The 14,077-nt window shown below is 32.9% G+C and overlaps 3 protein-coding genes across 3 annotated transcripts; 1 reads left to right on the top strand and 2 right to left on the bottom strand.

Annotated features, from left to right (window-relative positions):
* On the bottom strand, positions 1 to 1,682 carry LOC117920925 (SWR1 complex subunit 6). The gene is made up of 4 exons (XM_034838627.1): positions 1,581 to 1,682; positions 1,396 to 1,498; positions 445 to 554; positions 1 to 363 (listed from the first exon to the last, which is right to left on the bottom strand). The coding sequence occupies exons 1-4, from the start codon at positions 1,680 to 1,682 to the stop codon at positions 160 to 162; spliced, it is 519 nt and encodes a 172-aa protein (XP_034694518.1). The 3' UTR covers positions 1 to 159.
* A 605-nt stretch (positions 1,683 to 2,287) lies between these two features.
* On the top strand, positions 2,288 to 7,081 carry LOC117920924 (carboxyl-terminal-processing peptidase 3, chloroplastic). The gene is made up of 12 exons (XM_034838626.1): positions 2,288 to 2,671; positions 2,756 to 2,837; positions 2,920 to 3,050; positions 3,199 to 3,285; positions 4,726 to 4,804; positions 5,106 to 5,194; positions 5,403 to 5,438; positions 5,643 to 5,762; positions 5,927 to 6,013; positions 6,127 to 6,276; positions 6,448 to 6,555; positions 6,715 to 7,081. Exons 1-12 carry the CDS (start codon positions 2,327 to 2,329, stop codon positions 6,961 to 6,963), a joined length of 1,563 nt encoding a protein of 520 aa, XP_034694517.1. The 5' UTR covers positions 2,288 to 2,326; the 3' UTR covers positions 6,964 to 7,081.
* A 5,418-nt stretch (positions 7,082 to 12,499) lies between these two features.
* Positions 12,500 to 13,796, bottom strand: LOC117921278 (F-box protein At3g56470-like). Its single transcript, XM_034839130.1, has 2 exons — positions 13,773 to 13,796; positions 12,500 to 13,676 (listed from the first exon to the last, which is right to left on the bottom strand). The coding sequence occupies exon 2, from the start codon at positions 13,650 to 13,652 to the stop codon at positions 12,576 to 12,578; it is 1,077 nt and encodes a 358-aa protein (XP_034695021.1). The 5' UTR covers positions 13,653 to 13,676; positions 13,773 to 13,796; the 3' UTR covers positions 12,500 to 12,575.
* Positions 13,797 to 14,077: the final 281 nt, after the last annotated feature.

The raw sequence follows: 14,077 nt of genomic DNA, 5'->3' as shown, positions 1-14,077 counted from the left end.
AATCAAACGAGACTCCAAATCCCTCCATACAAACTACCCGGATCGATCACAACTACCCATGGATCAAAAAAGCATTGGAGCAATCCATATACACAATTTAAAATTTTAATTCTGACTGTTACAAGTATTTTGCAAATTCGGAGGAGGTTGAGCCAAGGATCAGGCAACAAATTTTAGGCAACGTGTATCATTGTGTATGTTCTGGCACCGGGTTGAACAGAAGCGTGTCCCACACCTCACACATGTATAGTTGGCAGCGAATCCACAGACGGTGCAGAAATGGCGCCGGGAGGTGGAGCTTGGAGGTCCTACTGCTGCTCTCAAATAGGAGGGAACATGGGGAGGCAAAGATTCAAGGTTGGCCTGGTTTTGCAAGAGTATCAATGGGAGATATCAGAATTGAATGTAAAAGGGTATAACCAGCTTTTGCTGCTTGTTACCTACCTCATGTACCAGTTCAAGGAATGTTCTTGGGGCCTTCCTGGCATTCTCGAGAGCTTTTGCCTGCCGGGTCGTTCGTTTTGTGCCCTTGGATTGCCTCTTTTGTGCATACCCTGAAATGGGAAATAGAAGAAAAAAAATGATAACTGACTTTCATCAACAAGATTGAGCAGGCGGCAATTCACTGTCTATAACACAAGGACCAGGTGAGAGAGATGGAAAATAACTTGTTCTGAGTACAATTGTCGGGTTCTTTCCCCTTTCTTAATTCCTCTGTACAGCCGAAGTTCTACATTGTTAGAATTCAGATTCATGGCTTTTCTTAAAACCTTGAAACTGAAGTTAAATTATGCAACAAATCCCATCAAAGCTATCCATTTTCTTAATCAACTATCCAAAAGAAGCCATCTGAAAGAATGAAAAAGAATTTGATCTTTCCATTAGAAAGACTGAATATTGATTTTGTGTTCTGATTTAAAACCCAAGTGTGAAATCTCAATCAACTTGTATCAGAAATTTCCAGCCAAGAAAAATATAAGTTCGGAACAAGATGCTTGAATGGATTATATGATATAAAGATCCTTGTATCTATGGTGTTGACTCTCCTTCATACGATGCATATACAGCAACTTTTGAAGAAACATCACCCACCAGAAACTAAATTTATCAGTGAAATTGAATTGTTTGTTATTCACTAACAGTCTATCACTGAAAGCTCGAACTGGACCAAAAAACCATAATCCCCATCTTAATACCCATGGTTAAATGCCATTTTTTCACTGAAAGTACTGACCATGTTCATATGCATCTACTTCAATTCATGGCATTGCGGTCTACACAGTTTGGAGGTCACCCATCAACTTCCTGATCGATTAACTTCCATCTTGAAAGCAAAATAAAAATAAAACAGCAAAATCAACACCAAAAATATACTTGAATAATAGGAAATTTGACCTTCATCATCATCGTCAAGAGAAGCATCCTCATCATCATTAACATCTATCGTCTCCATTCCCGCATTGTCATTCTCCAGCGCTTCCAGCCGTGCAAGAGCTGCCTAAAACAACATATTCTCGTTGACTATTCATATTAGAAATGGAGGGAACCAAAAAATAAAAGAGTTTGATGTTGTGCCGAACCTGGTTTCGATTATCGGTGCTGGCAAGGGCGGCGGCCATTCTGGAGGCCACTTTTCTGGTTCTGGTCGACATTCGACGGAGCGACCCAGAATCATCGTCCATTGATGTCGAAATTTGGAGACTTGAATGCGATCAAAGCGATACCCTAGAAATTTTGGCAAATGTGGATTTTTGCAGATTGTTTGTAGAAGTTGAATATCGAAATGCCTTTGGGGATTGGATCTCTAGGGTTTAATCGATTTGGGATTGGAGGAGTGAGTGAGATCGAGGATGTTCCAGAGCTTGTTTGGATACGGGGATAAACCCACTTCGGTACTTGCTAATGCTTGGGTGAGGACAATCCTTGCCTCGGTTTAAAGCCTTGTATATCCCAACCCAAATTTCTGCGGTTAAATTTCGAGGAGAAGAACGAATGCCTATTAAAATGATCTTCAAATTCATACGAGGCCCGCCTAAGCTGGGCAGAGACAGGTCCGAGCCCAGTACAGCCCATTTACACTACAAGGCTGAATTCCAGTGTCTTCGGGAGTCAAAACAGAGGAGTGTGGGATTCTCATTGCTGAGAACAAAATCCACGTGTAAGCACAAGAGCGGCTCCGGGCATTGTTGAGTGAGATACTCACAAACGCAAAGCATCTCACAGCCACAACTCACACAGATTCAAATGGACCCCACTCAGAATCTATACACGCCTCTTCTTCCTCTTCTTCTTCTTCTCTGCTCACGGAGCCATTCTCCCTTAAACGATGGAATCACTCTCTCCGATTTCCACCAAATTCTCAAATCCAAACTCACTCCCTTCCCTTTTATCTCCATTTTCCACCTTCAATCATCGGAGAAAAAGCAGAAAATGCAAAGCCTGGACTCTATCATTCCCATGTTTTTCTTCGTATAAGACTGTAGCAACGCAGTGCAAGGTGCAGTTGAATGATCGGGATTTGGTTAATTTTGACAGTGATTGGAGAAGGTCCATCGGAAGAGGACTGTTCGGCGTTGCGGCGGCGGCGGCCGCCATGTTTTCGGTTTGCTGCGACTCTCCGGCGCTTGCTGAGTCTCTGACTGTGGCTTTTCCGGTGTCTCGCGCTCGTGAGGTGATGTGTTTGATCGTGTTTCTCCTTTGAGTTGTGTTGTTTTTGTGATTTGTTTGCTGAGTTCAACTGGATGCATTTTGCCAGGTGAATACAGTTCAGAGGACTCTGGTTGAGACTTGGGGTTTGATTAGAGAAACCTTCATAGATCCAACTTTTAATCATCAAGGTACGGATCTCTCGGAAGTGAGGAACAATTATTATTATCATTTTTCATCAACACGGATTTGACGGGAACTATGAAATTGTAGACTGGGATCTGAAATTACAACAGACAATGGTGGAAATGTTTCCCCTGAGAACGGCGGATGCAGCCTACAGCAAAATTAGTGGAATGCTTTCTACTCTTGGAGACCCCTTCACACGAATTATTAGTCCAAAGGTCTTTCAATTTATTATACTAAGAAGAAGTAACTCTCTTCATGAATATCGATATAAGACTCTTTCATCCCTCTTAAATTAGTCAGGCTTGCCTCATCTATATAGAAGTGTTTTGAACAATATTTTTTTTCTTGCTTATTTACCCACAGGAATACCAAAATTTTAGAATTGGAAGTGACGGGAATTTGCAAGGGGTCGGGATTTTTATCAATGCCGAGCCCAGAACTGGCCATTTGGTTAGTGAATTCTTCGTCTCTATATTCCCTTATATCTGATCTCCCAAGCTGCTCATATTTAGGTATATTGGAGTCCAGCTTCCTTTATGTGATCTGTTGCTTGAGTTGTTGAGTTACTTGAACTAATTGCTACTCGTCATGTATGCCTTTATTCGTCAAACTCCTGCATGTACATATTACAGCTCTTTATTAGAAATTAAGGCAGGGGTGAAAAGGAAAAGAAACTATTGTGATGAATGGTAGTTGTTGCAATATATGAAAAGAATAGAATTGGGTTTCTACCTTAAATACAGTAATTTGTGGAGGAACTATAGACAAAGAACAGAAAATTTGTGAAATGGTAACTAATATATTTTGTTGGTTGCATAAGTAGGAGAAAGCCTACAATTTACTTGTGTATACCTTTGATGTTAAGCTAGTGAAATAGTAAAGATTACAGAAACAAAAAGAACTTCCTACTGAGATTAATATAATGGAAATAAATGGCAGCAAGAAGGTCAGAACCCTCAGCCATTAATTAGCCTTTAACCTTCACCTGAGAATTGTGGGGCTATCTTCTTGTATGGATACACTTTAAGCATGAGTTGTTTTGCACTTTCATTGCTAGGAAACTTAGGGCCTATCTCAAAAAATGTTTTTGAAAATAATTTTATATTCTTTAAAACAGAAAACGATTTATTGATTGAAAAGAACATGTTTGACAATTTTTTTCACTGAAAATTGTTTTCAAAGAATTTGAAGGGTTTTTTTATTCTTTTTTTTTTTCAAGTTTTTTAAGAAACAATTAAAAATATGGAGAATACTTAAGGAATTTTGCATTATACATAAGTGTACAAAACTTTTGCAGAAAACAGATTTCTAATTGAGAAACCATTTTGACAAATATTTTTATCGAAATAATTTTTAAAGAATTTGTTGTGAAACTAGGTTATTTTTTAAAACCACTTTGAGGTGTTTTCAGGTTTTTTATTTTATGTTTTTTGACAAACAACTAAAAATATGGAGAATACTTTGGGAATTTTCATATTGTACGTAAGTGCATACTACCTTCATTTTTCTATATTTGAGTTTCTAAATAATTTTTTTTTTCAAATCAATTAGAAACTGTTTTAAGAAACAGTTCTTAAAAACTTTATTTTGAAAACTAAAATATTGCCAAACCAATCCTTATGTGCTCATCGATTATGCTTCCATATCAGAGAAGAGAGCTAACAAATCATGTCAGTGATTTGAAGAATATTAATAGTCTATTGTTCTACCATTTTTCAAGTTATTTACTCCTTAAGCTGTAGGATAAAGTCAAGCATGTGGTGTTAATTATGCAAACCATTCATAAAATGATTGCATATGCTTCTATGATGGCGTCAAATGCCATATTTAATATGTAATATGTTACATATTCATGCATTATAGTATCAATTTTCTTTGTTGTGATTGCAGATTGTTTTGTCTTGCATAGAGGGCAGCCCTGCAGCTCGTGCTGGCATACATGAAGGAGATGAGTTGATTGAGATTAATGGTATAACTCAAGCTTTTGACCTTGTTAATTACCAAGCTGAAAATGAGTATTAATCCATATGTAATATCTTGATCACATAATTAATCATCCTTTATCCTTCAGGCTCCATTCCAATTAAAAAGGAGAATGAGGGAAAGGAATTACGAATGCTGAAAATAGCTTGAGAAAGATTTTTTTTCAAAGTAGTTTTTCAGGATTTTCCTTTCTTGTTCCTTTGTTCTGTACAAGGTCAAAATATGACCTTAAAGGTTCATAACAAGGACTCACACAAGTCATCTTGAATGTTGTTTGTGGGCTTCAGGAGAGAGACTTGATGGTACTGATGATGAAACAGCAGCACAGAAGCTTCGAGGGCGTGTTGGAACAACTGTTACAGTAAAACTTCACAGTGTAATATTCCTCTCTCTAGCCACTGATTTTGAGTGATTTTGGTGGCATGGACAAGTATCTAACACTTGATGTCTGATACGGTTCTCTAATGGACAGTGCCCTTGTTTTTTAGGGAAAAAGTATTTCTTTTCTTTTAGGTTTTTGTGCTGATATGTCATCTTCTCTATAAATATGAATTTCCTAACTGATTTACTGTTCTCTTATCCAGGGAACAGATTGGGGAAGTGACTCTGGTTTCAGAGAGGTATTTATTCATCACATATCCATTGGTTGGTAGTGGTTTATGACAGAATGCAATCGCTGTCTTCGTGATTCCATAAGAAGAAGCCTTCTTAAATAAATAATGGATGGCAGTGTCCTGCATTAATATGCTTACGAGTCTTTGTTTGATTCTCACTTCATAATAGTCTATGATGAGCTGACACGGAGCATGTCCATCTTCTTGAAGGTCAAACTATCCCGTGATTTTATTAAGCTTTCCCCCATATCCAGTGCTATCATCCCCCATAAAACCCCAGATGGCCATGTATCAAAATTAGGATATGTAAAGCTGTCAGCCTTTTCTCAGGTAATTGTTGCTTTAACTCATCTCTTGGCCATGGACAGATGCAATTCTTTCTCATTTTTGCAATTATATATTGAATTACAATAATTCAGTCCCTTACCAGCTGAATGCTTGTCATACTTTTATATTTTCTTATGAATCCAGCCATTGCTGTTCTTTCTTGACAGACAGCTGCAGCTGAAATGGAAAATTGCATTCATGAAATGGAGGCTCAGGATGTATGCTCATACATACTGGATTTGAGGAACAATCCGGTAGCTCCACAATGCTTGAATTGATGGAATTTCTTTCTGAAAGTTCATTGACTATCCATCTAACATTTTTTGCATTCATCCCGTTTGTCTTTTTCTTTCAAATCATATAATAGGGTGGTTTGGTAAAAGTTGGACTTGATGTTGCCCAAATATGGCTAGATGGCGATGAAACTTTGGTGAACACCATTGATCGGGATGGGAATATGCTACCCATTAACATGATCGATGGGCATGCAATAACACATGATCCACTTGTCGTGCTTGTAAGTTCCGGACCCTTCAGCAGCGTACTGTCACTATTTTTATTTCAATTACAAGTAATAAAAGTGGCTCTGCATTTTTTTTTTTCAATAAGTTGCACGGCTAAAACATGGGTTTCATAGAATGGCTCTGAAATGGTTTCTACTGCCATTTTTTTCCCCTTGCTGAAACAGGTGAATGAGGGCAGTGCAAGTGCAAGTGAGATTCTGGCTGGGGCACTGCATGACAATGGTAGAGCTATTCTTGTCGGGCATAAAACCTTTGGGAAAGGGAAAATTCAGGTAGTCTCAGTCATGATATACTAAAGATTTCTCTTCAGTTTATAGTCATCAACCAGACCTCCAGAAGTTCACTAGAAACTGGGTGTTTGTGGTAGTGGCTGTTCTTTTCTTGCCATTTCTGTCATGGTTTTAATTGTTTTATCATCATAATTGGCACAGAGTGTTACAGAGCTCCATGATGGATCAGCTCTGTTTGTGACAGTTGCCAAGTATTTATCACCAGCATTACACGACATAGACCAGGTTGGAATTACACCCGACGTTCAGTGCTCAACAGAGATGCTAAGTTCACCAAAAGAATCATTGTTGAAGGATAAAAGCTCAGCCTCAGCTCTGGAAGCTGACTCATGCATCATGGTAGCAGAGCATGAGTTGGACGTTCAAGAATCCAAGGGGACTCCTTCCTGAAATATTTACTCAACCCTACACGAAATCGGAAAGAAATGTGGTCTGAGGCCTTTTACACCATTTGTACGTGTAACAAAAAACTAAAATTTGTATAAATATTCGTAAAAAAAAAAAAAAAAAAAAAAAAAAAAAGGAAAAAAAGGCAGCAAAAAAGAAATGATTTTAGAAATATTTGGTTAAAAGTGATGAAATAATCCCCAAAATCAAAAATTTAATCCTTTCTCATGTTATTTCTGGAAAAATAATTTATTTTTGATATAAATATCATTTTCTATTTTAAGTATTTATATGTAGATTTTAAAAAAAAATGGTTATTTTAGAAGAAAATAATGAGGATATTTTTATTTAAATGATGTCAAAAAAATGGTGGAAGATTAAATTTCAAAATCGGATTTTGAGGGGCCTTTTAATTTAACCATACTAACATTAACTGTTCATGTTTTATTGTTTATTAAATAAGGAAGAATAAATTCAATACGATCCGACAGTGTAAATATCTGTGAATAGTGAATACCCAGTGATTCAAGAGAGCAAGAAGGGAAGATGAGAGTCGAGAGAGGGGAGGCAACAACAAAGTAAAACTCTATGCATAGTATAGTGCATACCCACTCTTTCGAGAGGGCGAAAAGAGAAGAGAGGAGTCAGCAACAAAGAAAATTTCTATGGGTACTCACTAATTCAAGAGGGCGAGAAGAGAAAAGTGAGAGAGGAGGTAAAATCCAAAGTAAATCTCTATGCATACTCAGTGATTCAAGGGAACAGAGAAGAGAAAAGTGAGAGAGGAGATAACAGCAAAGTAAATCTCTATACATACTCAGTGATTCAAGGGAACAGAGAAGAGAAAAGATGAGAGGTAAAAATAGCTTTGGAGAGGGATACGAAGAATGTGATCCATGGCTTGGTGGTAGAGCAGTGACGGTAAACTCTCCAATGTTGAAACATTATTTTTTTTAATAACAATTGAAGGTTATCTTTTGGAAACATAATTTCAGTTTAAATATGAAAATTATCTTTTTCAAAAGATAATTTCAAATTTTAATTCAAGTTGTTTGATAAAAGATAATTATTAATTCGAATTTTTGAAAATATTGTAGATTTAGCAATAATTTTATAAATATTATATTTTTTAAAATTTTGGGATTTTCGTTTAGATTCCTACATGATCTACGAACCAGACAGGACGAAGAGGAGACGAAGGGGAGTAGTGTGGGGAGGTGTCTCAGGGAGGGTGGAATGCGTAGTGTGGTTGAAGACGGAAGCGTAGACCCCACCTCAACACTAACAGCTGTTGATCGGTCACCAGACTTACCAAACCCCAACCTGACATGTGCATATTCTTATAAAATATTAAAAATGGTAAGCTAAAAGCCTAAAACTAATAAAAAAAATTTCTCATTAATTTAAATAATCAAATAAGAAAAATTAGGAATGCAACTTATATTATTCCTATTTCTTACGTCGCGACCCAAACTTCGTCTTTAGGGTGGTCGTGGGATGTGTCTATTCCATTAAAGTTGGGCAATAAATCAAACTCAATTAGATATTTTAAAAATGATATTTGGTTATTTTATATAAAAATACTTATTTTATTTATTTTTAAATTTTTAAAATATTAAATATATAACATTATTAATTATTTTATTTTACTAAAACACTATTATTATTTTAAAATATTGTTTCATTTTTTACTAGTAAATTTGATATTGAGTTAAAATAATTTAAATAAATTATTGATTTTAAATCTATTTTTTAGATTTTTTATTATTTCTTTCTTTTATAATTAATTATATAAAAAATATTGCACTTATAGAGAGATTTGCGACAAATATTAATGTTATATTCATTCATCTTGATTTTACCGATCATTTAAAAACGTGTTAGGAATGAAATCCTAAAAATTGAAAGGTCATCCTAGTCTACATGCACAATATCTTCCTAAAACTTAATAGTTTTATAACATTCATTGATTTTGATACCAGAATTCAAAATAAATAAAAAATAAGGAATTCGATACAATGACTCTGCAAGATCATCTAGTAGCGATTGAAGCTGAAATACTTTGATCTTCTAAGTCATTAACATGTCCCATTTCAAAAAATTGATAGAATTAATTTTAATCCCACTATGAATATTGTATCCTCAAAAATCAAAATTCATAGAATTAATTTTAATTCCACTATAAATATAATATCCTCAAAAATCAAAATTCAATCCAACATTGAAAAGAATATCAAAATTCAACCCAACATTGAAAAGAATGACGTCTACTTACAATAGGACACGGTAGAGATATTGAAATACTTCGATCTTCTAAGTCATAAACATAAAGATGTCGCCTTTTAGAAAAGTAGATGGAATTACTCTTAATTCCACTTCCGACCTCATTCTCAGTAATGAAACAACATTTATTTGTGTTTTCATTTGAAAATGAAGATAGAAATATTGTCCTGTTGCCAATGTTGTTCACTTCTTCCCATGTTCCTTTCGTAAAATCTGCTCGAAAAATTTCAAAACATAAAGCCCTGGTACACGTAACACATGGATGTGAATCAATTTGATTAAGTACCATGAGTTCATTGCAGGATTGGAACATATAAGTTGTATAACATAAAGACGAGCGTCGTTTAGATTCCAAACTCTCTTTGATGATTGAATTTCTAAATTGCATCGACGAGCCTACGTAATTATCTGCCATTACAAGCTTCATACCATAATATGTTAAACCATAAATGGCTCCTTTGAAAAGAATTACTTCACCTAACACATCGCCTTCATCTTCCAATTCAATATCTTTTACCTCAAATTCAGTGTCACCATTCAGCCACATAAGAAGAAAATTACCCTCACAAAAGACGAAAAGACAACTATTATTATTAGTTGGAGGCAACCATGATGGAATGCAGGATATTATCTTTAGGCTTATTTGTGGGAGTTGAATCTTCTCCATTGTACGAAGATTTATAAAAAAACAATCCTGTGAATCCAAATCCTTCAGTAACAACCATCCATTGCGAGAACAGCATATGATTTTATTTCGCATCTCGGGAATCACCTTGACATAATAACGACCTTCAGAGACACTAAAGAAGGTTTGCCTTTGTTTATTCTTTCCGTGACAAAAAATAAGCCAAGGATGTGACTGAGAGATGGGAGGAGGCCTTAAATAACTATTTTGTAAATTTTTTGTATTTGCATTTTCCATCCTGAAAACAACAAAAACAAAATTTGAAAAATAAAATCAATTTCTTATAATAAGAAAGTACCTAAAACACTATTTAAAGAAAAAAAAAACTTCGAGAAGGTTTAAACTATTATAATAGTAAATGGTAATCTACTAAAACATTATGTACCAGAATATAATATATATTCTCAATTGCATTATTATTTTTTTGAAATATTTGAGTATGACATGTTACATAAAGAGTGATTATTAATATGTTTTATGAAAGATAAAAAGTTAAAATTATAATTGGACAAGGCAAAAAATTTGTCAAGGAAATTATTCCATTATTTTAAAAAATGATTCATCTTATTAAATTTTATTAATACTTTATATTATACTTTTTTTTTCTATCACAAAATCGTGGAGATATTTTTCAAAATATCTATAATTATTAGGAGGAAAAAAAACCCTATTGATGCTTCCTAAAATCCTATGATCTGTCAACTATAATCATATATTGAAACCTTCATGTCATGTTTAGTTTTTGGAAAATAGTAATGAAAATTATTTTCCCATATTTGATTATAATATTTGAAAATATCAAAGAAAAACAAAATACAATTTAAATAATTAGAAATTTATGCAATTTTAAAAAGAGTTCATGTAAGTAAAATAAATTTGAAATAATATATAAAAATAATTTATTAATTTTAAATCTAATTTTTTATTTTTCTTTCACTTTTTCCTTTTCTTCTACTTATCATTTTTATTTATTTTCTCTTGTGTTTTTCCTTATATTTTTCATGAACCAAACATAACAAGGAAAAAAAAACCTTAAAATCACTCATATTAAAATCTAATTTTTATTTTTCTTCACTTTTTTATTTATTTATTCTTTTAATTTTTTTTCTCTTGTGTTTTTCCGTATATTTTTTAGGAACCAAACATAGCCCTAATAAGCAAAACAAAAGGGGAAAAAGAACTTAAAATCACTCACATTAAACTTATTTATTTATATTTTATACCTTTAAATCACAAAGTGGAAACAATATTGATTATTGAAAAAAAAAAATGAAATAAGTTAGAAACTGACCTTTCAAAGGAAAAAAACCAAATTGAATGAAGCTGGAAATTGACCTTTTAGAGAATGAACGAGACTAATTCAACACTCTTTACTTTTTTTTTTTTTACAAGTATGCAATTTTATTGGAGACTAGTAAATATATAGAGATGGCTGATGTAATTGTGGAATGTCTTTTGTTCCACCTTTTGTACTTGTTTGTAACTCAAAATAGAAAAAAATTACTAGAGGAATTTGTTTCCTTTTATGAGTTTGTTTTGTTTCCATTTTTAAAGAGTATTCAATTATTTCACATCTTTGTGTTTTTAGTTTAGATATTATTTATTTATCTGTATCTAACTCTTATTTTTTATTTAAAATAATGATTTTTTAAAGGTTTTATAATTACTTAAAAGGATTTAAGCAATAGGTGGATATTAATAAAATTACTTGACAATTTTTTCTTTTAAAAAAAAAAAGTATACAAACAATTTAGACTTTTATATATAATATTGAATTAATATAATAATAAATATATGGAAACATAAATTAATTTTAAAATTATATATATATATACATATATAATATTTATTTATTTAAATTGTTTTGAAATGATTATATTAAAGGGCTAGAGATAATAATGATCTTAACGATTATATATAGATATTGTTTGAACCAAAATACCCGTGATATGGTTTTTGAAAAATTACATAGCTAAGGTGGGTATTATTTAATAGGAAGGGATTAAATATACCAAACTCCCAATATTTATAATTTTAAAACTTAAAATCCCTAAAATCTTAAAATATCCATCATTACCTTAGTGATATGTTTGATTTATGAGAATGAGGAATGAGTATGGAAAGTATATTTTCAAATATAATTAAAATTATTAAGAAATTGATATATTTTTAAATTATTTAATCTTTATATAGAATAATTAAATAAGTGAAAATTTTTTGAAGTGATATATAAAAAAAAAATTATTGACTTTAAACCTATTTTTTATTTTTTTTCTTCATATTTTTCGAGACCCAAACATGGTCTTAATGAGCAATTCTTATGATTGTGGTGGGTTGACACACAAAAATAAATTAATAATTGCTAAATCAATATACAAATTTAATAATAATAATAATAATAATAATAATGCACATTTAATTTTTTAAAAGAGATTTCTTTTTTTTTTGAAAAAAAAAAAAGAATGGAAAACCTTTTTTCATGAAATTAAACCAAATTGAAGCCAAAGAAAACAAACTAAACCAGAATGCACAAAAAATTGAAACTTATTCCAAGAAACAGTCAAAATCCACTGTGGAAAATAGATTAGATTATGTAACTTTCAATGATATAATCACAGTTATTTAATAATCAAAACTATACAATAATTCAAAACATGGGTTTAATCCATGTGGAATACACTGATTCTGATAAATTATATGCATTCTTGCTCCAAAACTCATCTCCATAGGAATGGTAATTTCTGGTATCAAGAGAGTAGAACACCAAGCGGTTGCCTTGAAACTTTGGAAAATAGATCTTGTTACCCATCCCTTTAAAACTTGTTGTATCTGCCCATGATCCATTATAACTAAGATACAATATCTTACTACCCAAATCTGACACAGTTATCCATTCCATTTTAGAGGAATGAAGTTTGTAAACGCAAATCCGTCCTTCTTCACCATTGACTGCAACCGCTAGCAACTCTCCATCACTCTCAACCATGAAAGCTCGGCGAGTTCTTGACTTACGCGAAAATGACTTTCCACAAATTCTCCAAGTAGCTTTTGGATCATTGGGATCAAACATTACCACCTTTCCATCAATATCCAAGCAAAAGCATTGCCCATTATGCAAAACTGGATTGCATTCCGACATTAAAAAAGGCTTAACAAATGTAGTGAAGTCAATCTTATCCACAACAGTCCAATCGTTCTCTCCCAGCTTAATCACGCCAACGTGAGCATATATATATATGACCGTCACTCCAACAACAAAACAATCTGAAGATGTTGGTGAAGAGGAGAAACTAAATTTCGTGTTGTGTAAAAGATTTGGTGGTAAATTAGGAAGATCAATTCTCACGTTTGTGAAAAGATTGTAGAAAAAAATACTTGGATCAGAGGCTAAGGATGCTCCCATTAGTAACCAACCAAAATTGGAACATAAGATTTTCAGGGTTGGAGGTTGTTGGATGGGCATGCGGTAAGTGCTGTATATGGGATTGAATAGGCGATATTGATCTCCTTGTAAGAGAAGGAGAAGGGGTGATCGATGTTGTCCGTGGAAAGCAATGACAGAACTCCATGACTTACATGTAGCACGGAAAGCAACATGATCTTTGTAAGGCATATGAGATAGTATCAAACTTGCAAGTTCCACTGGAATATCAGACCATGAGCTCTGCAACTTCTCTCCCACCATACCAGATGATTTCATAATTTTTGATCTTTCTTTTTCCATTGACTTTTGTTGCTATGTATGTATCTAAGAAAAGAAGAAGAAAAAAACATTAGGAGCTGCTTGTATAGTTTTTGTGAAATTTTAAAAAATTTGAAAGAGAGAAAAAAGAAACAAACATACAAATTGCAGATGAACTTCCATCAAATCAAACATTGAAATCCAAAACGATTCAAAGAAAAAAAACCCTTCAGAATAGATACAATACAAAATAGAATTTAAATAAACGAATGAAAGGAAATAGAAAAAGGAAAATATTAAATTACCATCACTCCTAAAAAGAAAGAGAATAATAGTAAATAAATAAATAATTCTAATAGTTTTTAAAATTGTTTAGTTTTATTTTACTATATTTCGTAAGATAATTTTATTTTAATATTATGTTATTTGTTATAAGGCATAAGTAAAATTAAAAATACCTTTCTAAA

This window comes from Vitis riparia, chromosome 8 (genome assembly GCF_004353265.1).
Source record: "Vitis riparia cultivar Riparia Gloire de Montpellier isolate 1030 chromosome 8, EGFV_Vit.rip_1.0, whole genome shotgun sequence".
Taxonomy (NCBI): domain Eukaryota; kingdom Viridiplantae; phylum Streptophyta; class Magnoliopsida; order Vitales; family Vitaceae; genus Vitis; species Vitis riparia.
This window is presented reverse-complemented; position numbering and strand designations above follow the sequence as displayed.

Bases quoted from the DNA above. Each gene is read 5' to 3' on its own strand.
- LOC117920925 (XM_034838627.1), bottom strand. From the start codon at position 1,682: ATGGACGATGATTCTGGGTCGCTCCGTCGAATGTCGACCAGAACCAGA. The intron at 1,499-1,580 runs GTTCGGCACAAC...ATGTTGTTTTAG, and splicing joins GCACCGATAATCGAAACCAG to GCAGCTCTTGCACGGCTGGA. The intron at 555-1,395 runs GTCAAATTTCCT...TTCCCATTTCAG, and splicing joins TCTTGACGATGATGATGAAG to GGTATGCACAAAAGAGGCAA.
- LOC117920924 (XM_034838626.1), top strand. From the start codon at position 2,327: ATGGAATCACTCTCTCCGATTTCCACCAAATTCTCAAATCCAAACTCA. The intron at 5,195-5,402 runs GTAATATTCCTC...TCTCTTATCCAG, and splicing joins TTACAGTAAAACTTCACAGT to GGAACAGATTGGGGAAGTGA. The intron at 5,763-5,926 runs GTAATTGTTGCT...CTTTCTTGACAG, and splicing joins AGCTGTCAGCCTTTTCTCAG to ACAGCTGCAGCTGAAATGGA.
- LOC117921278 (XM_034839130.1), bottom strand. From the start codon at position 13,652: ATGGAAAAAGAAAGATCAAAAATTATGAAATCATCTGGTATGGTGGGA.